The 27,244-nt window shown below is 50.1% G+C and overlaps 1 protein-coding gene and 1 long non-coding RNA gene across 2 annotated transcripts; one reads left to right on the top strand and one right to left on the bottom strand.

Moving 5' to 3' along the window:
- Positions 1 to 1,993: 1,993 nt before the first annotated feature.
- Positions 1,994 to 26,070, bottom strand: LOC309633919. The gene is made up of 3 exons (XR_014247773.1): positions 21,924 to 26,070; positions 11,192 to 11,302; positions 1,994 to 7,419 (listed from the first exon to the last, which is right to left on the bottom strand). It is a non-coding gene; the product is annotated as an uncharacterized lncRNA (long non-coding RNA).
- Positions 19,538 to 21,013, top strand: LOC309633844 (EP300-interacting inhibitor of differentiation 1). Its single transcript, XM_082403090.1, has one exon. It carries the CDS (start codon positions 19,590 to 19,592, stop codon positions 20,163 to 20,165), a length of 576 nt encoding a protein of 191 aa, XP_082259216.1. The 5' UTR covers positions 19,538 to 19,589; the 3' UTR covers positions 20,166 to 21,013.
- Positions 26,071 to 27,244: the final 1,174 nt, after the last annotated feature.

The following is a 27,244-nucleotide window of genomic DNA, read 5'->3' as shown; positions in this document are numbered from 1 at the left end:
TTCCTTCTCTGACCACAGGGACAGTCTTCCCCAGTGACAGCCATAGTTTTGAAAGGCTTTGGGGTTGAAAGTGTTCGAGGGCTCAGATTGCAGCTTTACCACATTCCCACTGTGGGATCTTGGGCAAGTGGCTTAACCCATCTGAACTCAGTTTTTCCAACTATAAAATGGGGATAATTACACAATTTACAGGATGTGTGTAACAAATTAAATAGCAATGTTTCCATATGCAAGAATTTGCATAAATATCAACATTCCTATATTTAGGAATTTACCATATACCAGATCTTCTCTACATGTTAAGGGCTGTGCTAAGCATTTTGCATGTATCATCTAGTTTGATCTTCACAACAACCTTGCCATATAGGAAGCATTAGATCCATTTTACAAGTAAGGAAATAGTCTCAGAGAGGTTATGTAACTTGCTGAAGGTCACACAGCAAATAAGTCCTGGAGAAGAGATTTGGACCTAGGCCTGATGCACTAGGTAATTTTGCTTCCGTAGGTCAGAAGCCCAGCACAGAGTCAGGTATAGACCAGAAACTCAGTGAATTCAATTCCTTTTCCTTCCTTCTTCCTGGAAGCTCCTCCAAGGCAGATGGTTCTCCTAAATATTCTACTGATCTCAAGCTGGTCAGTCCAAGAGGCAGGACTGTGTGGTAGGTGGTTAAAGAGGTGAGCTCTAGAGCCAAACTCTCCTGGGTTCAAATTCTGGCTTAGCTGTTGACTAGCTGTGTGACCTCAGGCTATTTACATAACCTCTCTGTGCTTGGGTGGCCTGTCTCTAGAATGAGTATCATAACTGCACTCACCTCTTAGGGCTGAATGAGAGAGCGCATATAAAGTACTTAGAAAAATGTCTGGCATATAGTATATGCTCAATAAATGTCACCTGTCATTATCATTCACTTGGCACGAGATGCTAACATTAATCTCCCTCCTTTAGTACTAGATAAAAGAGATCACGTGGTCCTTCCCCCACAAGGTCATTCTGTGCCTTTAAATCAAGCCAGCAGAAGGGGAGGGGAATGGAGAAGAAGGAAGAGAACCAAAGGGAGAGAAACTTAGAGTTACGAACTCAGATTCTTTACAAGCCGTATAAGATAGGACCTATCATGCTCGTTTAATAAATGGAGCAAGAAGGGGGCCTCAAGGGGGAGGGGGACTTGCCCAGAATCACGTGGGTAAAGTGGTGACCCAGCTGGAAATTCCATCCTCTTTACACGCGTCTCCCCTCCCCTCCCAAGCGGGAGGACAGGGCCACTGCACCACCCGCCCTCTGAGGGCACTGCTGGCAGGGGGACGAGTGCATGCAGACAGACACACTTTCCAGTGGCAGCCTCACAGGACAGAGAGTGACCGACAGAAAAGGGAGAAAGGAAAGGGGCAGGCTTGCACTCCAGACCCTCTGGGTGCTACATTAAGGTCCTGACCCCAACTCCAGAGAAAAGACCGCTTCCTTCCAGCTAAAGCAGAAATGTATGTTGAATCTCAACCCATCCCAGCTGGGAAACAGAGGCCCCGAGCAGCTCGGCCGGGGTTACAGCAGCTTAGTGGTGACATGAAGATCAGAAACTGGGTTGACTCACCCCTCATCCCTTTTTCTGGAATTATACTCAGTGATTCTGCCTGGTAAAGAAAATATGGGCTTCCCTGGTGGCGCAGTGGTTGAGAGTCTGCCTGCCGATGCAGGGGACACGGGTTTGAGCCCTGGTCTGGGAGGATCCCACATGCCGCGGAGCGACTGGGCCCGTGAGCCACAACTACTGAGCCTGCGCATCTGGAGCCTGTGCTCCGCAACAAGAGAGGCCGCGAGAGTGACAGGCCCGCGCACCGCAATGAAGAGTGGCCCCCGCTTGCCACAACTGGAGAAAGCCCTCGCGCAGAAACGAAGACCCAACACAGACAAAAATAAAAATAAAAATAAAATAAAATAAAGAAAGAGCAGCTCACTCTCAAGCATGGTATCATTGCAGTGCCATTTAAAAAAAAAAAAAAAGAAAATATTAACTCAGCCATTAGGTGCCCCTTTTACCTCTTTGGGGACCTAGGAATCTGTGCCAGGGAGGAGTTCCAGGGCGGGCCAGTCTCAGAGAGAGGGGGGAAAAGCTTCTGCAGCCAGGGTGGGCTTCCCCGAGGGATGCGGACCACGTTGAGTAGGGGCTAAGGTCTGAGCCTGGTGGCCCCTCCTGCTGCCACCTCCTGGGATGGGAGCCGTCTACCTGGGGGGGTACCCCACCCTCAAAGGCAGTGACCTTGATCCCACCCAGAACCCTCCTAGGCTCAGGACTCTGTTCCAGGTTCTAACAACCCCAAGGGCTTTTGTTGGAGGCTCTGGCTGAGGTCCTGCAGGAGTCCAGGTTTGAAATAACAACTTTGCTTCACTGGGCACCTGCTTCCATCTTGTCCTTTTTTCTCAATTTCCCCTAAAATATATATATGAGTGAGTGTGTGTGTCTGTGTGTGTGTGTGTGTGCTTTGAGGTTGTTCCTGGGAGACTATTAACTAAGAATAATTTAGCCAAGAAATTTGTTATCTTAGAATTACCAATTAGATATGATTATAACTTGCCATGGCTAACACGGCACTACTGTTGGAAATCTGAATCCCATTAAAATCTAATTAGCATATATTAAGTTGAAGGCTGTTTTACTGCAGTGCACCAGCAGGTTTGAGCGGTGCCGGCCCAGCACATGGACTCACTGCCCACTTTGGCATGCGGGCCACGTTGCCCATGGCACCCAGGGGCGTGTCAGGAGGACCCTGAGCAGCTTTTCTCTTCCTAAGCTGGGGACCAGATGGTCCATGCCTACAGACAGGGCCAGCTCCGAAATTGGACATGACATTCAAGGCTCTGTCCCTGGTTGAGATGAGTGGCCAGAATCCAAGGAAAAGCATCTTTGATTGTGGCTCACACAGGGTGCTCTGGGGTCAGGGCTCTGGGCCAAGAGGATGGGGAGTGATTTTGGCAGCCCCTGGGGGAAGTTAGCTTCTGGGCTGAAAGCTAGTATCACAGATGGATCCTTCCCTGGGCTTAAGGGCATGGTGGGTCCTGATGTGAGGACCTAACTGCTATCTCCTCGAACCTAGAAAGCCCCTGGCCCAGGAACAGAAAACATTTACTGGGCTCCTACAGCGAGGCCTACTTTCTTGTTCTCAATCCTCATAAGAACTCCAAGAGAAAAGTTCCAGTATTGTGCCCATTTTATACACAGAGAACTTGAGGCTTAAAGAGGTTAAGGAACTTTCTCAAGATCATGTAGCCACTAAGTGGCAGAATCAGCGTTTGAACACAGGTGACCGTTTTTTTAAAGCTCTGTCTCCTAACAACTCGTTGCCAGAATGAATGAGGTCCATTGTCAGGTCCAGGTCAAGCTTGATCAATGCCCTCCACTGCCAGCAGGGGGAGGCAGTGAGAGAGTAGGGAGCCTTGGCAGAGTGGGATGTGTTCATGGATGTATTAATGTCAGCTACAAGGTCACCAGGGGATATTCCAGGTGCAGAATAAGACCCCAAAATGATGCTCCATGGAGATTTTCTGAATGCAATCATCCCAATCAATGGTTTTTGAATTTTTTAAAGGGGAAAAAAATCTTTCTTTTGTGCAAAAGCTAATAAAATGTAGCAGATTAGATTACTGCACAGCAAATATTGCCTCCCTCCCCACCACCTTCAGGATGGGGTGTACTTCCCCTTCCATGCCCTATTGATGTTGGACGCGGCCACGTGGCTTGCTTTGGTCAACAGGATGTTAGTGGATGCACCAGGAGCAGGGACTTCAAATATGCTTGACTGTTAGGCCTTCCCCCTGGCACATCTGCCATCACCAGGAGAACACACCTTGGGTAGCCGAGGTCCAAAGAGGATGAGGGATGCATGGAGCAGAACTGGCGCCAAGGCCCAGCTTGAAGCCAAGGCCAGCAAGGCCAGCCTGAGCGACAGCCCCGTGGACAATGAGTAAGAAGTGAAGGCTTCTTGTTAAGTGCCACTGAGGTTTGGGTGGTTGTTACACAGCAAGAGCTGACTGATGTACCTGGGACACCATTGTGAAAAAGACAAAAAGCAAGCTATCCTGATCAAGGAAAGAGACAGGACAGAGTCCTGCTCTCACCGCACAGGCCCGTCCCCCTCCATCATCACCAGCCTTATTTCTAACATTGTCATCAAATGCTTTGCTTCAGCTGGTTTAGTCCCTCAGTCCCAGCCCCTGGCCACACATCACTTCTGGACATCCGCCCCGCCTCTGTTCCGGTTCCCCCATCACCCACTCTGCCTCCCACAAAACACACTCAAACTCAGTAGGGCCCTGGGACCCGCCATACTCATCAGCCACCTCCTCTGGGAAGCCCCTGGCCTCCACCCTGCCCAATTTTGAGGCTCTTTTACCTTCTGCCAGCTGGCTGGGAAGGAGATGAAAAGTGGACAGAGGCCTCCTGAATTGCTTGTACCATTCTGTACCCCACACTCCTACTGTTTCCCTGCACAGGGTCGCACCTTTGTCCCCAGACGCCTTCCACATTTTCCTCCAATAGCTGGGCCAACTCCCTGCCCCCAGCCCCAATCCCGCAGGAGGAAGGGGAGGCCCAGAGAGGCAAGGTGGCCAACGGAGCCACACAGAAAGCCCGAGCCACACATTCTCCCCGGTGGCCTGGGGCACACTGGTGCTGGGACTGAGCTATGCTCGGGGAGAGAGATGTGACCTGAGGGTTGGGGCCAGGCCTGGGCAGGAGCAGGTGTCACGAGGAGACAGAGGGAGGAGTGTAATGGAGAGGAAATCAGAGATCAGCTCAGGGGTCCCCAGCAGAGGCCTGAACAGGCCGGCCCTGCCCGCCTTGTGGGGTCACTGGAGCGTCTAAGCAACTCCCACTCCTTAGCCTCTGTGCTGTGCTAAACTTCCAATAAAAGAACCACTTAAACCTCTTCTGGGCTCAGCTGGTATGAGGCCTGGGGACAGGCAGGGAGGCCTCATCCTGGAAGCAGGCAACCCCACGTCCCAGTCGTCTTGGGCACCAGCCCAGCAGCCTGGGGCTTACAAATCGAGAGGAGAGGACCAGGGAGGAGACATCTATATTGCTGTGCAGGGGCTACTGTAACAAGGCATCACAGACTGAGGGGCTTAAACAACAGAAATTTATTTCCTCACTTCTGGAAGCAGGAAGTCCAAAGTATCGGCAGGGTTGGTTCCTTCTGAGGCCTCTCTCCTTGGCTTGTGGTGGCCACCTTCTCCCTGTGTCCTCACGTGGTCATCCCTCCTTACCTATATCCTAATCTCTTCTATATAAGGGTACCAATCAAGTTGCACCGGGGCCCGCCCTAATGACCTCACTGTAACTTAACTGTCTCTTTAAAGACTATCTGCAAACACAGTCGTGTGCGAGTTAGGACTTTAACATATGCATTTGGGGGGACACAACTCAGCCCATAACAGCACCGCTCAGATTGAGAGGCCATGAGACCGACTCCTCTGGCCCCCCTGAAGCAGGGCAGCAAAGGACCGCCCTGGGGACAGCGGGGGGGGGGGGGGCTCTGTCCTGTTTATGCAGGGTTGTTTCCTTGATAAAACTCTGCCTACACAGTGATAGGAACAAGCCAGTTACAGCCACAAGCCACAAAGTGGATGGAGGCCTCAGACGTGCAGGTGAGGAGAGGATGCCGGACACAAAGGAACATGCCCCGAGTCCACACACAAAGTCCCAAAACATGCAAAGCAAGTCTATACTGTTGGAAGTCAGGCCCCACCGTGGTTACCCTGGAGGAAGGGGAGGTGACTGGAGAGGGTATGAGAGACCCTTCCAGGGTGCCAGTCATGTTCTGGTTCTTAATCTGGGCACTGGTTCCAGGGCTGAGTTCCGTTGGTGAAAACCCACTGGGCTATCCACTGAAGGTGTACGCACTTTTCAGTTTAGTGAATAGTATTGTGCCAGTGTCAACTTCCTGGTTTTGACAATGCTCTGTGGTTATGTAAGATATCATTGGGAAAGGCTGAGTAAAGCGTGGGAACCCTGTACTATTTTTACCACTGCTTGTGGGTCTCAAATTATTTCAAAATCATTTTTTTTAGTGCTCTAAGTAAAAATGATAAAAGCAAGACATTTTAGGTTTATTTTAAGGTTTTGCAACACTTCCAGCCCCAGAGGAGTTGAAATAAATTTTAAATTAAAAAGCAAACAAAAGAGTTATGCACTTTTCCGTGTGTATGTTACAGTTCAATTAAAAGTAAAAAAAAAAAAAAGAAAAAAAGCTTCAGCCAGTCTCTGAGCTTTTCTAAAAGGAGAGGAGAGAAGTAGCATTCATGGAGTACATTTTACATGCTAGATATTTCTAGGCACTTAACCCAAGTTAACCCATTCATTACTCTGAGTTGGGGGGCGGTCACTGTTGTGTCCATTTGCATATGAGGTAACTGAGGCTCAGAGAGGCAAGGGAAGCTGCCCAATGACACACAGCTCATTCAGGGCTCAGCGGAGGTTCACACCCAATGCTGGCTGCTTCAAGACCCCTGCTCTTGTCCCTGCCTGTGCTTGGGCCACTCAGAAGGACACCTCTCCCTGCTCTGCTGCCCTGGACTGCCCTGCCCAGCCTTGCCATGGGGCACCCCCCCCCCAAACGCCCTCCACTCCAACTCACAAAGATGCCGATGTAGAGTTTTCCAAGGGATGTCCGCCCCACCTGCCAAGCACCCTGGCTGGCACTGACCCTCGGACCCTTATTAGCTCCATTAATTGCAGTGTTGAGTATGCAGCTCTCTTTCCTTGGGTCCCCGCAGACCCTAAAGCTCATTCCACGCTGGGTCCCCTCCCTGCAACACATCTGTACACCCTCAGCACCGAAGTCCCCAAGACCCTTGGAGCTTGAACAAAATTAACTCATTTATCCAACCAACCCAGTAGGGAGGACTCCTGCTCATTGCCATGGGCCCTAACATTAACCTGGTTTAGCACGTCCTCTGAATTTTGGCTCAAGCAGCACTTTTAGGGACTTTCAGGCACCTGGGAACCAAAGAACAGCTGGAGGAATGGGAGTTGATGACTATAACTCCAGCCTCAAAGATCGTCCCTCAAGGTGGACTGAGGTCAAGGGCGAAGATGAGCTGCTGCTGACCTGGGGAGCCGGTGGCTCCGGGTTTGGTACCCGGCACTCAACCTGTCTGGGTCCTCCTGGCCTGGCAACCACCCAGAGAATGCCGTAGACTGTTCCACAGGATGCTGACATGTGCTCTGCCCAAAGGAGGTCTGCGAGCTTACAGGCTGGAGAAATTTTCCACTCCTGAAGGTCTTCTCAGAGCCCTTATGGTGCTAATATGCTGCAGAGTCTCCAAGATGGACCCATCCAAGACAGTGTTCTCTGCTCTCCTTTGGACAGTCCCTCAGAGAAATGCTGGTCCCAGGCCTTCAGCACAGATGTGTCTCGGGGGCAGTTCTGGAACAAGATGAGAAAGGAAAGAATTTGCAGTGGTGGTAAGGTAATGGGCAGGAGTACTACTGTTCCCATTTTGCAGAGGGGGAAAACTGAGGCTCAGAGAGGGAGAGAGACTTGCCAAGTCAGCAGGCAAATTCGTGCCAGAGCCAGCCCTCAGTCTCAGCAAAGTGTTCTTTCCACTGCCCAGGGCCAAGGTCAGGTGGGTGGAAGTCTACTCAGAGAAGATTTTTCAGGGTTCCTTGGTGGGAATGATGTAGTGTCCAAACTGTCTACCAGGCCTGGGAGGAGGAATCAGCAGAGCTACATCATGTATAACTCGCCTGTAACATTTCCAAAGCTCTTTCAAAACTATTCATTATCTTTTCTTTAACAAAATTTTGTCATTATCTTTTTTAATCTTTACAACCTTTCTTTAAATCTTAGGCATTAGAGCCTCATTTTAAAGAGAAGGCACATGGACCTCAACGAGGCGATGTGATTTGTCCAAGGTCTCAGGTCCCATTGATGCCAGAGCAGGGATGTCCCTCCCGGTGTCCCAAGATCCTGAGCCCTGGCCGGCTCCCCATCCACACTCTGGCCCCTGCCCTCCAGGGCAGGACCTGGGTCTTGCTCAATTCAGTGGTCCCACCACTCCCACCCCAAGTGCCAAGTTGTCCAGGGGGAAGCCCCGGCTCTTCGTGCAGAGTCCCCCAGGGGAGGGCACTAAAGGGGCAACTTGGGGTCCAAATCTTCGTGCGTCCAAGGAACTGCCCCTCCCAGCTACTTCTCTCCTTCTTCCTCATTACGTCCCAGCCAAGGTCAAATCCTGGTCCAGCAGCCTGGGCATGGCAGGACTCCTTAAAAGAGGGGGCTTCTCCTTTCTGCTTAGTAAAGGAGGCGGTTACCTGAGATATGAATTTCACTTCCTTGGGAGGAAACGTATCCTCTCTGTTTTAAATCAGGAAGCCAAGTTCAGAGTGAGCAATTAACTTACCATGAGTCACACAGTAACCAGAGATGGAGTTGGTCAACCCAGCTTTATCCATCAGACCAGTGGGTCTCATAATTTACAGTGCCTAGGAATCCTCTGGAAGGAAGTGGGTGGTGCAGACAAACAGTCACATAGTAGGCCTGAGACTGCTGTCCTTTGAAAGGCCTGCTTGCAGGTTTGGCCTTGGCTGGCCTCTGGGAACTTGGGTTTGGAGAAGGTTCCAGCTGATAAGAGCAGCTCACATTACCTGACCTGTCATGCAAACAGCGTGCTTTGGGCTGAACCCCTGCTTTTCTTCTGGGAGTCTGGAACTTTGGAACATGCCAGGCAGAAGATGCCTGCATGACCAGCCCCTGGTACCATCCCTGGGCACCCAGTCTCTGAGGAACTCTTCTGGGAGACAGCATTTCACATGTGTTCTCACAACCCAGTGCTGGGGGCATTAGCTCGCCCTGAGGGACTCCAGGGAAAGGCTCTTGGAAGTTTGCACCTTGTTTCCTCTGGACAACCCCCCCAGGCTCCTTTTCCCTGTGCGGATTTTGCTGTTTCCTTCCACTGTAGTAAATCATAGCCGGGGTATGCTGAGTCCTGTAAGTCCTCCTAATGAACCATCACACCTGGAGGTGGTCCTGCCCCCACTGCCCAGCCACAGGGAGATGTTACAATGCAGATTCCAGGTCACATGCTCCATGAGTTATGATCCAGTGGGTCTGGGAACGAGGCCCGGGAATCTGCACAGTTGCACACACTCTGGATGGCTCTGAGACCAGGGGTCTGCAAACCTCGCTTAGAGAAACACCACCTCCTGGTTCTAGGGCGGCCACTTCATTAAGGAAAGTGTTGCCTGGGGAGCCTTTCTCTGAAAACTCCGCAGCTCTCTGGGGAAGGAAGACCATGGGGCAGGGGAATGGACCAGAAAACTTTGGAGTTATCTCTGAGATACTGCGTCACCCGTTTTCTACCTTATTCCGCTTATTCCCATTTTCCACCTTATTCCTCTCTTCTTCTGAAGGAGAGCCCAGAGCGTGAGCCTGAAGCTATTTTCATGCACTGCCTCTGTGTCCTGACTGCACTTCATCGTGGCCAGTGTGAAGAGCACCTTCCCTAATCACAGCCTGGAAGCTGTCAGATGAAGAGGCCCAGAGGACCGCTGGGGGAGAGGGAAGAGGGGTCTAACCGGCTGCCAAAGAAATGGGACTGATGAGGGGAAACTGGACGCTGGGATGGCAGTGCCTTTTCAAGCCTCCTATCTGGTGGCTCTCCCTGCCGGGGCTGGAGAGGCAGGGGCAATCAAAGGCCATTTCTGGCCAAATAAACATCATTCTCAAGGTGCTAATGGCGGCTGATAGAAATGCCCAATCGTCCTGACTCGGCCATGTCACTGTCTGCTTTTGCATCTACACTGGCCGGCAGTTTGATCTCTGTGCACGCCCAAATTCCTCCCAGTTCTCCAGCTTAAAAAGATTAAGTCATCTTCAGTGTGCCTTAGTTTAGTGGGCTCCAGCATCAATACCTTTTTTTTTTCCCCAGAGCTGTGCGGATTCATTGAATTGATTCAGAGCCATGCTAATACAATGAATATTCACTGAGCACCTACTACATGCCAGGCACTATTCTAGACTCTGGGGATGCAGCAGTCAGCAAACCAGACAAAAATCCCCACCCCGGTGAACCTGACATTCTAGTGTGGGAGGCAGACAATAAGCAACATAACTAAGTAAAATATGCCTTAGAAAATACATTCCATAAAGCAGTGGTCCCCAACCTTTTTGGTACCGGGGACCGGTTTCGTGGAAGACAATTTTCTACAGACCGGGGGGCAGAGCAAGGATGGTTTTGGGATGATTCAAGCACATTGATTTATTACGGTCTCCGGGCAGTCAAACCTCTCTGCTAATGATAATCTGTGAGCCCAGCAGCTCACGTCCCAGGTTTGGCCTGATAATCAAGCCAGGGAAGACAGACAGCCTGTGGCCTGGTTCTGCTGGAGAAACTGAGAAAGCAGAGGTGATTACACCAAGAGGTAAACTGAGTCCAGGCCTGCAAAGGAGCTCAGCAAACAGAGGTGACAATGGCAGCAAAACCATGACACTCTGCCCTTGCCCTGCAGAGAGGACAGGAGGACCGCTCTCTGCACGGCCCACGCAGAGGCTGCTGACATAACAAAGGTAAGTGATTGCCTGTCCCCATGAGCATCAATTAGCTCCTCATCTTTTGAAGGGTCTTCACAGCGTTACCTGGAAGCAGCCAAACATTCAGCATGGGCCTTTGTAGAACCAGGAAGGTGGGCTGGGGGTGATGTCCTTGGCAGAGTTGCTGGCTCCATACTCATGGTGCCCCCGACACTGAGCTGGCCAGAGCAGGGACCTGGGTGGACCAGGGCAGGGCCATCCCAGCCCAGTGGAGGGGACCCCACTTCTCCGATTGCCAGGTGCTTCCGGGAACTGTGAACATCACCCCTGCACTTTGCAAGGTCAACACAGAAGACAGATTCATCCCCTTCTTTATCCCAGGTTTGGAAACCGAGGCACGGAGCAGAGAGGGGCTTCTCAAGATCCCAGGCTGCTTAGTGAGAGGCAGGACTGGAACCCAGGGCCCTGAGCCTGGTTAGGTGTCCTGCCTGCTACCCACCAACCCAGCTGGTTTGAGGCTGATTGCACCTGACCCTGAAGGCTTCTCAGAACGTTCCTTGCTTTGGAGCCCCTCCTCCGAGCCCCCACCAAAGAGGAAGGTAGTTGAAGCTAAGGGGGCTCTGGTGTTTGGTTTGCCAGCTCTGTCTGAGCCCTTTGGCAAGTGACTCACCTTCGCTGGGCCTCGTCATCCACATTTCAGAGATGAGGAAACTGGCACGTGCCTCACACGGTTTCTGCGAGGATGGAATGAAGTCAACGAAGCAACGGGGAAAGATGTGTTCTGTAATTACAATACATTGTTTATGATGATGATATGCTTATACAGACTCTAGGCCTCACAGAAGGGGCTTCCAGATCGTCATTTCCAACTCCATCACTGCTGTAATCAATTGACAAATCTGGTGGGCCACCCATCCTGGGTACAAGTGCTTTGGGGTTGCAAAAAGTACCATTCTCCCAGCTGCCCTCAAGGACCCACGGTCTGGCTACAGATAAGGGGCTCACGGCACACAGTCGGGGGCTGATCGGTGCCAAGCTGGGGGGTGATGAAAAGGAGTCATGAGAGGTCAGAGGAGGGAGAGAGAGCTGATGTAGGGAGAACGGAAAGGCTTCGGCCAGGCAGAGGTTTTTTAATGGGAGGGAGTATCAGATTCACCAAAGGCAGAGCATGACCAGAGCTTCAGGTGCCTGGTCTCCACCGCAACCCATCCTGGAGAGGAGCCCAGGCAGCTACTTTCAGCAAGCTCCCCAGGGTATGGCTGCAGGTGGCGCTTCCAATCTTACCTGCCCTCCCTCAGTTCCCAGGCCTGGACCATTTGACCTCACACCTCCAGGCCTTTGCATTTGCGGTGTTCCGCACCTCAGGGCTCTTTCTTCTCTGCCTGGCTTTCTCCGTGTGCACCTTTCAGGACCAGCCTCGGAAAAGCCAATTACACCCTCCCTATCACCACCACCTGGGCACACCTGGACCACCCTGGACCACATTCATCCCCAAAGCAGAATCCAGGCTCCGGACTCAGGCTGACTCCAGCTGGAATCCCTGATCCTCTACAGATATATTGTTTGGGCAAATAAGTCAACTTCTCTGAGCTTCAGGATTTTCAGCTGTAACATGAGTATAAAATATTCTCCTAGAATTATTGTGGCGATTACAGGAAGTAATGTATACAGAGTGCTTCATACAGGAAATGTTCAACAAATATAAGCTAATATATTAGGAACATTAATAATTAGAGTAATAACAGTGACGTCTGTTGGCATGTGTCTCCCCCGCTAGACTGGAGATCCTAGGGGGACCGTATTATATCTCTTTATTGCTCCTGGCTTCTACCATTAGGCTTGACATAAAGTAGGCATTCACTGTTGACCCTTGAATAACATGGGGGTTAGGGGCGTCGATCACCCCTGCCCCGTGCAGTTGAAAATTCACATATAACTTTATAGCCAACCGTCTATATTCATGGTTCTGCATCTGCAGATTCAGTCAACCTCAGATCGTGTAGTACTACAGTATTTACTGAAAAAAAATCTGCATGTTAGGTGCCCCTCGCAGTTCAAACCCATGTTGTTCAAGGGTCAACTGTAGTGAATGAATGAACTCATGCATTAAGGAGCTTGGGGAGGTCAGGGAAGGCTTCCAAGAGGAGATAAATACTGATCCAGGCTGGAGAAGATTTGGAAGGTTTGAATGGTATATCAGTTAACTATGGCCTCAGTTATGCTGTGGAACAAGCAAGCACCAGACCTCAGTGACGGACAACAGAAAGCATTGATCAAGCTCCTCACTGCAGATTGGCTGGGGCTCTGGGATGAGCTGGGCTCTACTGGGGCGGCTCAGCTAGGGCTCTGCTCCCCAGGTCTCTCATCCTTCTCCTGGGGACAGCAGGCTAGCTCAGGCGTGTTCTTCTTGAGACTGTGGCAGAGGACCAAGGGGACAGGTAGAATCATGCAAAGCCTCTTGAAACCTGTGCTGACTATTCACAATAGCCAAGACATGGAAACAACCTAAATGTCCACCGACAGATGAATGGATAAAGAAGCTGTGCTACACATATACAATGGAATACTACTCAGCCATTAAAAAAGAATGAAATAATGCCATTTGCAGCAACATGGATGCAACTAGAGGTTATCATACTAAGTGAAGTAAGTCAGACAGAGAAAGACAAATACCATATGATATCTCTCATATGTAGAATCTAAAATATGACACAAATGAACTTATCTACAAAACAGAAACAGACCCACAGACATAGAGAACAGACTTATGGTTGCCAAGCGGGAGGAGGGTGGGGGAGGGATGGAGTAGGACTTGGGGGTTAGCAGATGTAAGCTATTATATATAGAATGGATAAACAACAGGGTCCTACTCTATAGCACAGAGAACTATATTCAATATCCTATGATAAACAATAATGGAAAAGAATATATATGTATAATTGAATCACTTTGCTGTACAGCAGAAATTAACATAACATTGTAAATCAACTAAAAATAAACTAAAAAAAAAAGACCCATGCTGAGAATTAGGCTCACTGTTACGTCCACCTCATTCTATTGGCCAGAGCAAATCCTATCCCCCAACTCAAAGTCAGAGGGTGGGAAACACCCTCCGCCTTTTAATGGGAGAAACTGCAGAGTCACACAGCAAAGGGAGGGCTGAAGTAGTGGGATTAAATCACAACCTCCCACCGGTGGGCACAGGGGAGGGGGGGAAAGGGGTTGCTCTGTGGGGTGGGAGGACAGAGGAATAACCAGACAAAGAAGCCAGTCCAGAATGCCTGTTATGGGGCTGGAAGGTCCTGCAGGGATGGGTCATGGTGGTCCCTCATGCTCCTAGGACTGTTAGAGCATCATTTATTCATTTATTCATTTGTTCATTGAACAACATTCATAGTGCACTTACTGTAGGCTGGGCTTTCTTCTCAGCACTGTGGATATCATGTCAGTAAAATGAGTCAAGGTCCCAACCCTCCAGGTGAAGAGGCTCTGCTTCTTTTTCTGGCTCCTCCACCAACTTGCTCTGTGACCTTGGGAAAATCACCTTCCTTCTCAGGACATCCCAGCCACCACTAATAATACCTTACATGTGTAGAACACTTTTAACTTTATCAAATCACCCTCACATAACGTTCCCTGTGAAGCATCGGAGACTGGTTTTATTACATCCTTGATGTGACAAGTGAAACTCTTAATAGTTATAAAATGCACGGCTCCTTGGAAGTGCTCTCCAGAGAGGACTCGGAGGGCAAACCCCTTACAACAAACCCTAGGATTCTCTCTACAACAAAGCCGGTCCCTGGATAAGGGCAGATGGTTGTCATTTCCAACAACTTTTGGGGCCGCGCAATTCTTGTGTGACCCAAGGACTGAGACAGCTTCCTTTATCTTCCCTTTTATTTTAAAAAGCCACCGCTCTGAACATTTCAAAGATTCCAGTAGAACTTTTCCAATTTAATTAAAAAAAAAAAAAAAACTGCCTCTTCCTAACTGGCTTCACAAATGAAAAGAGTTGAAAATGAGACATAAACCAGGCCACAGAGAACAGCCTAATCACTCGAGCTCCTTATTTAATAAGGAGACACTCCACCACCACAGAAAGCCAGGCTGCACATTTTACAAGAGGAAAGAGAGGCAGAAGGCCTGCTTCCTTCCTGCCCCATCAAATCTGCCTCTCAGCCTAGGAGGGGGTCAAGTCTAAAGCAGGCTTCTCTGGCTGGGGATCTACTATGGGCTACACACTTACGAAAATGCCTCTCCTTATATCAGTTCTGTAGGTGCATATACCATCTTACAGGCTAGGAAACTGAGACTCAGCCAGACAGAAAGTCACTGCTAGTAACACCAGCTGAGCTGGATGTCAACTCAGACCCATCTGAACCCAAATACTGTGTTCTTTCCTATTTTCCACAACATCTCTTTGTTATGTGGGCGGGGGGTGGGTGTTTAATATGGTAGGGGAGCTGGGTGCCAGGTGCAGTGAAGAAGGAAGGAAGGAAGGAGGGAGGGAGGGAGGGAGGGAAGGTAGCATTTACCTTGTAGTGTAGTGTAGATGTGGAGTTGAATTCTGAAGGGGCGCCTTCCAGAATTTGCAGGGCAGCTCCCTGGATCATTTTCAGAGCCAGGTGCTGTAGCAGATGCTATGGGGGCTCTGCCCCATCGCCTTGGCCTACCTGGAAGTTGCCTGCCGCTCGGATGGACAGGTTCCCTACACTGAGAGCCCATCCTACCTCCAATGGGACATGTCTCTGACTGCAGGCTTTCTCTGGCCACAGGAATCTGTGTCAGGGCCAGCCAGGAGTGTCGGGGAGTTAGTTCTCCACCCACCCCAGCAACCCACAACAATGAAGGATGAGAGTTCGTGGATGTATCAGTTATCTACTGCGGCATAATAAACAAACCCAAACTCAGGAGCTTAACAGTTGTTTATCTGCTGGTGATTCTGCAGTTGGGCTGGGCTCAGCTGGAATGGTCTCTCAGGGTCACTCATGAGTTGCAGTCATCTGGCAGCTGCCCTGGACCAGATGGCTCAAGGTGCCTGGTGGTTAGGTGCAGCTGCGGGCTGGGTGCCTCGGCGTCCCCTGTCAGGAGAGTCCAGGCTGCGCTTATGATGGCAGCCGTGTTCCGAAAGCCGGCCCCTAAGTGCAAGTGCTCACCAGGCCTCTGCTTGCATCGCATGTGCTCACAGCCCCATTGGCCACAGCAAGTCACACGGCCCAGCCCAGTGCCACTGGGAGCAGGGCCTGGGCCAGGGCGCGGACACAGAGAGGTGAGGTTCACAGGGGGCTATTAACAAGCAATCTACCCCAGTGGGTAAGGATGCTGGCTTCCTCAGCCCTCAGTGGGACAACTCTTAGGTGTGTTCTTTTTAGTCTCTCGGAGTCCCCAGAGGGCTCGAGCCCAGGTGTCCCCAGCTGCAGCCCACTCACAAACACGTTTTTTTAAGACTTTCTTTCTTCCCTGGCTCACTCTTCCCACTCCCTCACTGAGCTTCCCGAATTCCCCTCCCAAATAACCCACCTGCACTCAAGTCCCTGTGTCAAGGTCAGCTTTGGGGAAACCTAAATGGGGACCGTAGCACAGCCAGGAATCAGAATCCCCAGCGTGTATTTGATTCTGCCTTACTGGCCCCTGGGAGGGACAGATGGGGAGAGGACACAGTGAATGAGAACACGGTTTCTGGGGCACTGGGGAGCCCCCGAAAGCTGTATGCAAAGAGGGGCGTGATCAGCAGACAACTCCTGCCCCTCTGAGCCTTGGCCTGACTTCGGGGATGGACCAGGCTGGGTCAGGGGTGGGGACCTGCCCTGCCCAATAGGGACAGAAAGACAAGACCCTGCAAAGGCATGTCCAAGTTAGGGAAGACCCGGCCCCTCACCAGCCCCCCCACCGTCCCCCAGTCCATCCGGGTCCCCAGAGCTGTACTCACACTTTGCTGGTCTGAAACCAATCCACCCTTTTCCGAGTTCCGTTTTTACAGATTATGCAAAATCTCCCATCCTTGCCTAAGCAAAGCAGGCTGGAAGTGGGGCAGCTCGACAGGATAAGGTGGGCAAACGACAGATTACAGCGGCCCACTCTAGTAAACACAAGTTTAATTGCTTTTTCAGAGGGGAGAGAGGGAGGGGGCAGGCTCAGAAATAAAACAAATTCCCAATCGGCTGTGTCAGGGCTGCTGAGCTGGTGGCGGGGGCTCTGAGCTGAGAGCCGTGGGTTCTCACCCCGGGGAGAGAGGAGGCAGGCAGCTGAGAGGAAGAGCTGGAGACTTGGAAGTACCCCCGGGGAAGGCAGCAGCAAGGGCAGGCTCTCTGCCCTTCAGGTCAGTTCAGGTCAAGGGCAGGGCAGTCTGTGCCACGGGAGTGGGGAGAAGCATTCTCACCTGGATCTTTAACAACAACAGCAAGAAGAATGGTATCTCACACTTACTGTGAACTTACTGTGTATCAGGCACTGAGCTAAGCGCTCTACATGAATTAATCACTTAATCCTCACAGCAGCCCTGTGATAGCATTACCATCTTACAAATAAGAAAATGAGGGAACTGAGTCTAGAGAAGTTTAAAAAGTACTGGAAGTTCATATAATGAATAAAGGGTAAGTCTGGGATTCAAACCCAGGTCTGTCTGATGCCAGTGACTCTACCTTTAACCACAAAGCTGGCAACATCCCTAAATACTATTGCACACATCAAAATAATGACTCCCATTTGTTGTCACTCTGTGCTAGGCCCCCAGACCTACATGCCAGGCTAGGAATGAGAGATGGCCCCTGCCCTTGAGAAGCCCATGATCTAATGAGGAAGAGAAACACGTACATGGAACATTACAGTGATAAGGGCTTGAAAAGGTGAACAAGATGGGGTGGGAGCCCCTAATTCTACCTGCAGAGGTTACAGGATTAGGCTTTACGAGCTTTGCAGAGGAGGCCACATTTGCGTTGAGGCTAAAAGGATGAGTTGGATTTCACTGGACAGGCCAAGAAAGGGATAGCAGAACAGCATGTAGAAGGTCCTCAGGTAAGGCAGTAGCTAGCATGTTCTGGATCAGCCAACAGCCTGCTGTGACCAGGACACAGGGGGGCTGTCAAGGAGGACGAGGAGACCATGGTGAGAAGGTGGCAGGATCACATCATGATGGGCCTTAGCAGCCAGCGGAAGGCCACCCCTAATCCCCAGTGCTAGCCTTCCTTCAAGTGTCATCTGGTTTGACAGGATGCTCCCAGAACCATGAGATTCCGTGGCCAAGGAAGTTTGGGAAGCACCACACACTTTTGTTCCTTCCAGAAGCTGCATGGGTGTCTGAGAAACCTTGTAGTAAAGAAAGCTGCCACTCCACTATATATAAAATAGATAGACAACGAGGTCCTACTGCACAGCACAGGGAACTATATTCAATATCTTATAATAACCTATCATGGAAAAGAATCTGAAAAAGAATATACATAGCCTTATTCTTATATATATGTATAAGAAGATATATACACATAAATATATGCATAACTGAATCACTTTGCTGTACACCTGAAACTAACACAACATTGTAAATCAACTATACTCCAATAAAAAAATAAATAAATAAAAAGAAAAGAAAGCTGCTTATTGCTGCTGATCCTAGTCACCCCCAAACCTATCTGACCCCGGATGCCTCCTCTGACCCATGAGTACCCCCTGTGATCAGCATTCCAGGGACAAACACTTCAGGAAACATCTCTGAGTGCCATAGCCAGGGCGGTGACAGGGGAAGGCCACGTGACCATTGCTCTTTCCCGTGTCTTCAAGCCCCGAGAGGCCTGCAACCTGAGGATGGCAATAATAATAGTAATAGTAACCGACATTAACTGAGCACTTGCCATGACCTGAGCTGGGCCCCATGCCTAAGTGCTCTGTGTACCATCTCACCAAATTGTCATACTATTATTATTCCCATTTTACAGATGGGGAAACTCAGGCACAGGGAAGTAGGAATTTGCCTATGATCTCTCTATCAGTGGGTGGAGGAACCAGGATTCAAACCCCAGTCCGCCAAACCCTGAGGCCCCAGAGCTGTCCCTGTACTGTAGCTCCAGTCTGCAGGGAAGACCCCCATCCTACATCAGGATGACGTGAGAAAGGAGTCTTTCTTTCTCATTTAGGAAAAAGTCTCAAGGTGCCAGCTCCTCTACCCTTCATGGGGACTGCATCATTTCTAAAACGACAAAGTCAAGTCAATCCAATTCAGCAAACAATTCCAGACTCCCGTTTTGCACAAGGGGCTTCTGAGGGTGTGAGAGGAGAGTCAGTCCCTGGCTGCCAGGAATCCCGCTCCTCCTGGAGGCTCTGATCACATAATTCCTGAGCAGAAGTGACTTTGGAAATCACACAGTCTCCCAAACTCTGATTGAAAGAAAAGCCAGACAATGAGATACCACTACACACCTATTAGCACGGCCAAAATCCAGAACACTGACACCACCAAATGCTGGTGAGGATGTGGAGCCACAGGAACTCACATTCACTGCTGGTGGGATGCAAAATGGTACAGTCACTTTGGAAGACAGTTTGGCGGTTTCTTACAAAACTAAGCATACTCTTACCATACCATCCAGCAGTCACGCTCCTCGGTATTTACCCAAAGGAGATGAAAACTTATGTCCACACGAAAACCTGCACATGGATGTTTACAGCAGCTTTATTCATAATTGCCAAAACTTGAAACAACCGGGATGTCCTTCGGTAGGTGAATGGATAAAGAAACTGTGGCATAGCCAGATAATGGAACATCATTCAGCACTAAAAAGAAATGAGCTATCAAGCCATCAAAAGACATGCAGTAAACTTAAATGCATAAGCAGCCAGTCTGAAAAAGTTGTATGATTCTAACTATATGACAGTCTGGAAAAGGCAAAACTATGGAGACAGTCAAAAGATCAGTGGTTGCCAGAGTCTGGGAAAGAGGGAGCACAGAGGATTTTTAGGGCAGTGAAACTAATCTGTGCGATACTACAAAAGTGGATACAAGTCATTTTACATTTGTCAAAACTCACAGAGTGCCTGCCGAAAACGCCTTGCGGGGAGGTTGAGCCGCTTGCACCATGTCTGAAATGAACGAGCTGTCCGAGCTCTATGAGGAAAGCAATGACCTGCAGATGGATGTGATGCCTGGCGAGAGTGACCTTCCGCAGATGGAGGTAGGCGGCGGGAGCCGGGAGCCATCCCTGAACCCCTCCCGCGCCGGGGCCCAGCCACAGCTGGAGGAGGAAGGCCCGATGGAGGAGGAGGCCGCCCAGCCAATGGCGGAGCCGCTGGGGCAGCGAGGCCTCGCCAGCCGGCCCGGCCCTGGGGAGCAGCCAGGCCAGATCGCGGGCCCTGATTTCGAGAGCGAGGACGAGGGCGAGGAATTTGATGACTGGGAGGACGACTACGACTATCCGGAAGAGGAGCAGCTGAGTGGTGCAGGCTACAGAGTATCCGCGGCCCTTGAAGAAGCCAACAAGATGTTTTTGAGAACCTCCAGAGCCAGAGAAGCAGCTCTGGATGGCGGGTTTCAGATGCATTACGAGAAGACCCCGTTTGATCAGTTGGCTTTTATCGAAGAGCTTTTTTCACTCATGGTTGTCAATCGTCTGACCGAAGAGCTCGGCTGCGATGAGATTATTGATAGAGAGTAGTTAAACGCTGGGAAGAGAGGAGGAAACTACTTGAGGAGAGACCTGGCATTCCACTGTCTCTTGGGTTCATTCCAAATAGTTCCGTGGCAATGAAAAACTTGGTCTTAAAAAAAAAAAAATTTTTTTTTTTTTGTAGAATAAAGTAGTGACTGCACAGTTATGAAAAAGGAAGAAAATTGTTAAAGAAAAAGGATCTTAATACTGTTGAAATCTGTTTTCAAGAATGTCCTAAAACATTTATGGCTTTGACTTTGTTATTGATCCAGATTAATTTCCTTGCATTGAGGAAAATACCTTTCGTATGTTACTGTAAGGGGTGGCTTTGCAAGAGTAAGTCATGACCAAGACAGACTGCCAGTACAAGAGCCCACTGATATTAATTATATGAGAAAAAGTAACTAATTTATCCAGCTTAGGACCTGAGATGTTTTTGAGTTATTTGGACTGAAAGCATATTGAGAAAACTGTCAGGTTCCATTTTGTGATCTATCCAAGCCGTGGTTATCAAAAGCTAAATTTTTGGTGTAAAATAAATCAAGTATTCTTCAGCATCCCGAAAGGATAATCAAACCCCAAAAGAAATACGCATCATGTGTGCTATATCTTAAAATGTGTTTCCAAGAGCATCTGAGATTTTGTTTGTACGTGTATCTTGATCATTTTTAAAGCTACTGTAATCTTTAATTCAAGAAAATTCATTGTCTTGAACATTTTTAAGAGTCAAAAATTAAGATGTCCTTAATAAGTTTCAAATTTAGACATTAATGTGTATGTGAATGTACAAAGAAAACAAACTATTTCTAACATCCGTATATACTAGAGAAATAGTCTCTTTTACTTGCTCTGTTTTTCATTTTTTACAGGCAAAAGACTCTGGTTGAACTTCATAATGTAAGAACTGTTAAGTGAAAATTGTCCAGTAAAAGGAAAGCCCTACACCTAAAAAAAGACTTCATGAACAACCCTTAAAGGTTTTAAACCTGCCCACCTTGGTATCTGAAGTTTCCCTCTGTCTCCTCCTCTACTTGTTATTGGTTATGCACCAGCATTGGGGATAATAAAAATTTCTTGTTCTGTGAAAAAAAAAAACAAAAAAAAACAAAAAACAAAAAACTCACAGAGTGTACAAGATCAAGAGTGAATCCTAAATGTAAACTGCAGACTCTGGCTGATTATAAGGTGGAGGTTCATAAATTATAAAAAATGTACCACTCTGGTGGGGAAGACTGTGTGTGTCGAGCAGGGAAAGTGTAGGAAATCTATGTACCTTCCCTTCAGTTTTCCTGTGAACTGAAAAACTGCTCTAAAAAAAAAAAAGAAAATAGTCTTTAAAAAAAAAAGAAAAAAAAGCTGATGTCAAATCCCCAAATTTAGAACTGGGGGTGGGAGCCCTGGAGCTCACCTGCAGAACTTTCCCTCCCCCCTCCCCTGGGAGCTCCAGGTAGGAGAAATAGGAACAAATAAAGCACTGTGAAATCACAGGAGAAGGAAATGAATTTCGCCAGGGAAAGCTCCTTCAAAGAGGTGGGCCTGACCTGAGCTGGAAACTGGGGCGAAGGTCTGCAGGCAGAGAGTTCCCAGTGTGTTTAATGAGGCAGGTTCTGGGAGGTGTGGGGTGGAAGCAATGGGAGGAAGGTGATAAAAGCTCTGTGTTCACTCACACCCCACCCCACCCCACCTCCAGCATCCTCCCCCAGCCCTTTCTGGGCTACGAGGACAGGGCAGGTGGCAGGGCCAGACCCCAAGGCCAAGCTTTACTGCTTTCTGCGGCAAGCGTCTGAATATCTTCTCTGAAACTGGAGACTTTCCTACTGACCTGGTTGTTGTTGGCAGGCCTGGCCTGAATTCCAGGGGACAAGGAAGGCTGGAAATGCCACCTTGAAAAGGTCACCTGCCCTGTCCCAAAGCCTGGGATCCCGCCAGGTCAGGAATGCACCTTGCCCCTGGCAGAGCCTCCAAACACAGACCAGGAAATGCTCCGTCTAGCACCTGTGAGAGGCGGCACAGGACGCAGTTAACAACCCTGTAGTGGGTGGTAAAGCCTTCACGGCCTGAGCTCTGCTTCCAAAGCTGTGGGATCTCGAGAAAGCAGCTCTCCCTCTCTGAGCCTGGATCTTCATCCACAATGAGGGGATAGTGGCATATGTGTCATGAGGTTCTTACAAGGATCTCACGAGATTGTGGATGTGGCCATGTCCTGTTAACAGTACAGGGCTTTGTGCGGTGTCAGGGGCCACAGAAACATCAGGTATTCTTTTGAGCACTCAGCACACAGCCCCTCACATGGGGTACCATCTGAATTCACACACACACAGTAGGGTGCCACCCGAATTCACTTACGCGTGGTAGGGTAAGTCACCGCAGCTGGTGCACTTCAGAGGATGCGGAAGTGGCCAAATGCACGTCATTAACTCTTACTGTAAAACCCCCTTTCTCACAACTCCTGGGGTTTGAATCAGAACGGGGTGGGGACAGCAGTTTAGACAAACCCCACCACCCTCCAGTAACTCACCACGAAGTCTGAGAATTATAGCCATGAAGCAGACCCCCAAAGGCCAATTCTTTCTCAAGTTTAAGGGCAATTTGGAGTTATATTAACTATCATTTGAAAGCCCCTACTGTGTGCCACCTACTTCACATGAATGATTTGGAAGTATATGCCCTTCAGGTTCTAGATACGAACGGGGACGCCCAGAACAGTTGAGTGATCTGCTCTTGGTCACAGTAAATCAGGGGCAGATCAGGCTGCCAATCCAGGTCTCTCTGAAGCCAACTCTCTGCCACTGCTTCTCCACTTTGCAGTGTAAAGGGAAGACTGCAGGAGTTTTGAGTGACAGCTACTTCTGAGCAATCCCAGAGGCCTTCCTGGAAGGGGTGGGGGTCAGAGGCCTACCCAGGTCCCGGGAGAGTACTGAACAGTCCCCAAGCCTCCCAGGCAGTGCTGGCCCAGCCACCAGACAATGAGGGAAGAACCCTCTGCCTGCACGCCCCTCATTTGATCTTTGTCTCTGCTGCGTGGATTTAAGATGCACCAACCCTCAGTGCTCCGGGGGGTTCATCTAAACATGATTAAACAACCATTAGGCCTTTTCGGTTGGGAAATGGAGATTTACAGACTTCCAAACCTCCATTTAAATGCAAATGCAGCGTCTGCCTGGAACCATGGAACTGAGTAGCCATAAAGTCACCGTGTCCCCTCGCTCCCGCTGCGCTGGGCCACCTCGGGCCCCCATTTAATCTGAGGGGCGCTGCGGACACCCGCTGGAACCAGGGGGGACAGGCGACAGGGCCCGCAGTGATGCACACGAGTTGACACCTCACCTTCCTTCATTGCCTTTCCTGGCCCTGGCGGGAGTGCAGATGTTAACCTCCAGCCCGGCCAGGCTGACCTTGTCTAGGTCACACACACAGCTGGGAAATCCTGTAACCAGGACTCAATCCCCTGCCTGCCTGGCTCTGGAGCCTCAGGAAGGCCAGACTCTGTGTCGAGTCACACCACCTGGGTCCTCTGAGCAAGGGGCCCAGGAAATAGTCATTGAGGTGAAAGCAAAGAAAAACCTACCACTCAGGTTAAGCTAATAGCAACAGGGGCCATTTTATTGAGTACCTACTATGTGCCAGGCAGAGAAAGAACCATTTCATCCTCCCAAGACCTTATGAGGTAGGTTTTAGGATCCTCATTTCTAAAGGGGGAAATTCAGAGGGACTCAGGGAGGTGAGGGGCCTGTGGAGTCACTCATGGGGGAGAAGTTGAACCCAAGTCTAGCTGATTCCCAGATCTAACCACTTCTCCAGGCTTTGCCATTCAGCTCCTGTGTGACCTTTGGCAAGTGACTTGACCTCTCTGGGCTTCTGTTTTTCTGGATCTAAAATGGGTCTAATAATAGTATCCACTTCATAGGATCTTGGATCTGGGGATTAATGAGGGAGTTAGTATGAATCAAAGAACTGGGACCAGTATCTGGTGCATAGAAAGAACTTAACAAGTATTAGCAACAGTTATTAATTACTCTACACTCAGAAAGTCCCAGCCCTAAGACAGGCACAGACTACACACTGTGGGGATTTCGAGGGGATACAGATTTCATACCCTGGGGGTGAAATCAGGGACAGCCTCTTAGAAAGGGCAGCCCTTGTAATGGACCTTGGGGGTGGACAGGGGAGGGAAGCAGGGAAGGGAACAGCTGGAGAATGTGAGTCAGGGGTCAGGGAATGGGCAGTTGTCCAGCAAGACTGACCCTAGGTGGCACCTACAGGAGACGGGCACTGGAGGGTGCAAACGTCAGCTGGGGCCAGGCTGTTGAAGGCCTTGAATTCCAAGCTGGGAAACGGGTAATGTGTTTTGCAGGCAGGATTTGGAACAGATAACGTGGTGGGCGGGAAGAGAAGGGAGTGACCGTGGACATGCACTTGCTGCATGCCGGGTGCTGTGCTGCATCAATTTCATACACGATCTCATTCTCTCCTCAAAGCAATCTTGTTGGGTTTATGACCATTACTCATGTTTCAGGTGAGTTGGCTGTGGCCCAGAGGCGTTAGGAACCATACCTAAGGTCACCAGGACAGGGGAGGTGGAGCTGGCCTGCAAACCCAGGGAGGATACTGCTCCCCTCCCAGCCCCAGCCCTGCTTCTCTCTGACACTGAACTTTGCAGTCTGGGTGCCTGGAAGAAAAGGATGCTCGGGTAACCAACTCATCCTGGTTTGCTCGGTACTCTCCTGGTTTGAAAATAAAGTCTCTGGAAACTCTCTTGTCTTGAGCCAGCCAGGTTGATCGGTTCACCCCAGCGATGACCCAGAAATGGGACAAAGGGATAGAGGGGTGGGAGGGAGCTGAGAAAATGATGGATGAAGTTTTTTGACATGTTGAGTTGGGTCTCCAGGGAGCAGACCCGGCCACTGCTTTGACACAAGGTCAGGCCAGAGACCCAGATTTAGGGCTCAACCATAGAGAACCGGGGAGCCCCCAGGACCCACTCAATCACCCGAGCCATGCCTTGAGAGAGGGATCCGACTCGAGGGAGGAAGGGGTCCTCCTTCCCAGGACAGAGATGACACAGGAAGAGCATGGGACTCACAGTTCTGCCTTCCAGCCAGCCTGTTAAGCAGGGTTCAGAAGACCATTCTTGTCCCTGGATGGCTTCTTAGCTATAGGTATTTATGGGGCATTTGCTCAAGGCTTAGATGCAAGAAATCACGTTCTCATGGGGATATTTTCCAGCATCAGGCCTTCCCCTTATTTCTGGAATCTGTCCGATTGGCCAGTGGGCAAAGTCCTGTTCAGTGGTGCCAGGGAGGAGACAGCACAAGCAATTTCTTTCTGTTTCTGCCCTCTCTTCACTTCCTCCCAGCCACTCTGTCTCTGGCCACTGTTTGCTTCTGATCTTTGACCCCAGAGACGGACCACAAAGGGTGACAGATGTCAGGGCCAGCTGTGCACACAGGGCAGTGCATCCCCCAGGGGGAGGCCTGAGCTGGGGTCGATGGGGAAGAAAGTGACAGATTCCTCCTTAGCATCTAAGTACAGACACACTACCAGGGCAGGGATGGGGGCGGCTCATCCACTCACCTGGCCTGAGGTTTGGGGGCACAGAGCACAGGTCCAGAAGACCCCAAACTGTAGGTCTAGCTTGTACAGCCATTGACTTACTCTGTGACCTCGAGCAAGTTGCTTCCCTTCTTTGGGCCTCAGTTTACTCATCTGTCAAATAGGCCCATAGCATCTCATGGGACGTTGGCTGTGGGGTCCAAGGTCAGAGTCTGGCCAAAAGATGATGTGAGGTAGTGTCACAGACAGGAGGAAACGAGGGCAAGGGGAAGGGCCGGGAACAGTGACGGGGCTACAGATGAGGTATTCGGAGGAGGGCGCCCAGCTGGGTGGAGAAGACAGTTGGCGAGACAGGTGAGAGCGTGTTGAAAACGGGAGCTCGATGTGGACTCATCAATCAGCTTTTATATCCCCTGCCCTTCCCTCCCACCCTCCCCGCCCCTCCCAGCCCCTGTGAATAATTGCAGCGGACACCGATTAAGAGGACCCAGCCCCTGGGCTTCTTTGTTTGAAGTCCTCCTGGTGAATTATGCAGGAGGCTGTGGGAGACGCAGAGCTGGGATCGCTTCATTATTGATGAGAGATGACGGGTCCTCTGCTGACAGCCTGCCTAAGAGATATGATTAGCTTGTAAAAAATTAATCACTGTTCTCGGGGAGGACACAGATTCAAACCCCGAGGAGTGGTGTTATCTATCGATGTTCCCTAATTTCAGGGGACTTTGAAAAGGTTTTAGGCAACTTGGAGGAGACAATTAAATTCAATTAGCATCACACGTGCTGAAATGTCACTCCCTCCTGGGAGGCAGGCACGGGGTGGTCCAGGAGGTAGGGGCTGCAGGTGGATGTGGGGAGGGTGTCTCTGACTCTTTACGCCCTTGGGAGGCTCCTTCCTCTCTGTCCTCTCTCCAGGTGATCCATGCTCACCAATGACTTCAATTACTACCTAGACTCCGATGACTCACACATCTATGGCTGCAGCCTGGACCTCTCCCCAGAGCTCCCATCCATGTATTCAGCTGCTTTCTCAACACCTTCTCTGGGCTATCTCAAAGGCACCTCCAACTCAAAGGATCGCCCACCCATCCCCTATCCTCCCTACCTTCATACCTGTCTTCCCCCAGGTCCTCTTTCTTAATGAAGGGTACCACCCTCAACCAAATCCATCACCGTGACCTGTTGGTTTAACTCCCGAGCATTTCTGGAATGCACTCACTTCCCTCCATGTCCTGCTCCCACCACCCTAGCCCGCACCGCCTTCCTCTCTCACCTGGATGACACCCGTAGCCTCCTCACAGGTATCAGATACTTCTGGCCTCTTGCCTCATCCTCTCAGCCTCTCTGATTTCACCTGTGGTTGGAGTGGACGGTTCCTGTGAGATGTGATTCCCTGCCCTCTGACATAGTCTGGTCTCAGGTGTGCGCCATCATTGTTTTCCCTGCCGGCCCCAGGGCTCCTCTGATGTTGCAGGGAGGGGAGGGAGGGGCGGGTGCTGTGCTCACGCCCATGCCCAGCTCAGAAGTGTGGGAACA

This window comes from Balaenoptera borealis (assembly GCF_965194805.1).
Source record: "Balaenoptera borealis genome assembly, chromosome: 1".
Taxonomy (NCBI): Eukaryota; Metazoa; Chordata; class Mammalia; order Artiodactyla; family Balaenopteridae; genus Balaenoptera; species Balaenoptera borealis.
The sequence above is the reverse complement of the archived record's forward strand: the minus strand, read 5'-3'. Positions and strand labels throughout refer to the sequence as shown.